The following is a 2,998-nucleotide window of genomic DNA, read 5'->3' as shown; positions in this document are numbered from 1 at the left end:
CTAAAGCCCGCGTCGCTCTGCAACAACAGAGTCAGAGTGGGACGGGAGAGGAGGGCGAGCCGGCACGGGACCTCATTAATTACCTCCAGATCAATGAGAACTTGTTAGTAATCGTTGGACTACACCATCTTCACGACGCAGCTCGGACTGGCTCCTCTCCGGGAAGGACACTTTGGAGAACCTTCTGGATTATTCCTCCTCCTCAGCTGGGCTCATCTATCTGCTATGTGACCTGTTGCGTGGCTGCTGGCTTTTCGATCTCCTTTCAGTCATTTTATTTTTTTGGGTTTGGTTACCGCGGATCCACAAAGTTGCAGTGCGCTCTCTGTGCGTAAAGTTCGCTCCGTCATGACATCCAAAGAAGTGTCCAAACGCGACGCAGCGGAGAGCAGGAGGCGAAGTCCTCTCGACCTGCTGCCGCCCGCCGCCGTGACAACCAAGCCGCTCACCCCCTTCAGCATCGAGGACATCCTCAGCCGGCCCTCCGTGAAGCGCGGCTACACCATCTGCGGCACCGCGCACCTCATCTCGGCCTCGGAGAAGCACCGCGGCGGGCCGGGTGGACCTCCCCCGCTGGGTCGGACCCCCCCTCTGGGCCGGACCCTGCTCGCGCAGACCTCGCCTCTCTGCGCGCTGGAGGAGCTCGCGAGCAAGACCTTCAAAGGGCTGGAAGTGAGCGTGCTGCAGGCGGCAGAAGGTGAGCTCCTCGTGCGATACCATGGGCGACACGAACAAACGATGGAAGGACCTCCGAAGTGTCTTCATCTTATCATTATCTTATTATTATCTTTGTATTATCATATTAATATCTTATTTATATCTTATTATTATCCTATTTTTATCTTATTAATATCTTATCATTACCTTATTATTATTATTATTATTATTATTATTATTATTATTATTATTATCTTATTATTATCGTACCTTATTATTATCCTATTGTTATCTTATCATTAACTCATCATTAACATTATTATCTTATTTGAACACGTATTATTTTATATTAAATAAACAAATAATTCCACTTCCGAGGCCTCTAGGCGAATTTAAATTCATTATTTAACGTAAATGAACGGGGACGTTATTTAATATTATCCACAATGATTTGGGATTATTAGTGAGTTATTAAATAATAAATAAAACGCACCATCCATCAACGGAGTTATTTGGATGTGGCTTCCATCTTTGAGCGTATCTGCCTGACGCAGAGCTGGAATAGGCCAGAGTCTGAAGGCTATGAGGCTGGAGGCTAAAGGCTGAAGGCTGGAGGCTGGAGGCTGGGGCCAGCTCATTAGACGGGCTGGACCGGAATGTACTGTACTGTACTGTACTGTATTGGTGCTGCATTCTATTGTACTGTACTGTATGGTGTTATGTCCTGTGTCGTGTTGTGCTGTGTTGTTTTTTTACCTTACTGAATTGTACTGAATTGTACTGTACTATACAGTATTGTACGGTAGACCTACTATAACTTATTATACAGTATTGTACTGTAATGTATTGTACTGAATTGTACTGTACTATATTGTACAGTATTGTACGGTAGACCTACTATAACGCATTATACAGTATTGTACTGTAATGTATTGTACTGTATTGTACTTTATTGAATTGAACTGTATTGAACTGTACTGTAGAGTAATGTACATTACTTTTTATTGCACTGTACTGCATTGTACTGTATTGTACTGCATTGTACTGTACTGTATTGTACTGTATTGTACTTTACTGCATTGTACTGTATTGTACTGTACTGTATAGTGCTGTATCGGATTGAATTGTATTGAATTGTACTGCATTGAATTGTAATGGACAATGTAGTGTATTGTGTTGCATTGTGTTGTGTTGAATTGTATAGTGTTGTATTGTACTACATTGTACTAAACAGTGTTTTAGTGTAGTGTATACACTACACTAAAACACAGTTTAGTACAATGTAGTACAATACAACACATATATTTAATTGTTTTGTATTTCATTGTATTTAACTGTATTGTCTTGTACTGTGTTGTATTGTACTGTATTGTATTGTATTGTATTTTTTAATTGTACTGTATTGTCCTTTACTGTATTGGTAATGGATTGTTTTATATTGTTGTGTATTATATTGAAGTGTCTTCTATTGTACTGCTATGTATTGTCTTTTCCTGTACTGTATTATACAGTATTGTATTGTATTGTCTGAAGGGATTTCTGTATTTCTCCAGGCAGGGACGGGACGACGTTGTTCAGTATTGTATTTTATTGTATTGTATTTTATTGTGTTGTACTGTATTGTTTTATATTTTACTGTATTTATCTGTATTATACTGCATTGAATTTTATTTTATTGTACTTTATTGAAATGCATTTTATTGTAGTGGGTACCCTATTATATTGCACTGTATTATATGTTATTGTATTGCATGTACTGTATATAATTGTATTGTACTATATTGTACTGTAGCCTACTTTATTGTATTTTATCTTATTATACAGTATTCTACTGTATCGTCTGACTGTATTTCTGTTTTCTCCAGGCAGGGACGGGATGACGTTGTTCGGCCAGAGGAACACCCCGAAGAAGCGGCGGAAGTCGCGCACGGCCTTCACCAACCACCAGATCTACGAGCTGGAGAAGCGCTTCCTGTACCAGAAGTACCTGAGCCCGGCGGACCGGGACCAGATCGCCGGGCAGCTCGGCCTCACCAACGCGCAGGTCATCACCTGGTTCCAGAACCGGCGGGCCAAGCTGAAGCGGGACCTGGAGGAGATGAAGGCGGACGTGGAGTCGGCCAAGGCGACGGGCCAGGTGCCCCTGGAGAAGCTGGCTAAGCTGGCCGACCTGGAGAAGTGCGCCAACGGGACGCTAGGCCACCCGCCCGACTCCCCGGCCCTGGCGCAGAGGGCCGGGCTGCACAGACTGAGGCGGGCCCCCGCGTCGCCCTTCTCGGACCACACGACCAGTAAGGAGGGCTCGGAGGACGAGGACGTGGAGATAGATGTGGACGACTGA

The 2,998-nt window shown here is 43.6% G+C and overlaps 1 protein-coding gene across 1 annotated transcript; it reads left to right on the top strand.

The window, feature by feature from the left end:
• Positions 1-348: 348 nt before the first annotated feature.
• On the top strand, positions 349-2,998 carry LOC130380201 (transcription factor LBX1-like). The gene is made up of 2 exons (XM_056587394.1): positions 349-697; positions 2,523-2,998. The coding sequence occupies exons 1-2, from the start codon at positions 349-351 to the stop codon at positions 2,996-2,998; spliced, it is 825 nt and encodes a 274-aa protein (XP_056443369.1).

Source organism: Gadus chalcogrammus, chromosome 3 (genome assembly GCF_026213295.1).
Source record: "Gadus chalcogrammus isolate NIFS_2021 chromosome 3, NIFS_Gcha_1.0, whole genome shotgun sequence".
NCBI lineage: Eukaryota > Metazoa > Chordata > Actinopteri > Gadiformes > Gadidae > Gadus > Gadus chalcogrammus.
Note: the sequence above shows the minus strand (reverse complement) of the source record. Positions and strands in the feature narration are given on the sequence as shown.

Excerpts from the sequence above, each read along its gene's own strand:
- LOC130380201 (XM_056587394.1), top strand. The coding sequence starts at position 349 with ATGACATCCAAAGAAGTGTCCAAACGCGACGCAGCGGAGAGCAGGAGG. Across the intron at positions 698-2,522 it reads CGTGCTGCAGGCGGCAGAAG|GCAGGGACGGGATGACGTTG; the intron begins GTGAGCTCCTCG and ends TGTTTTCTCCAG.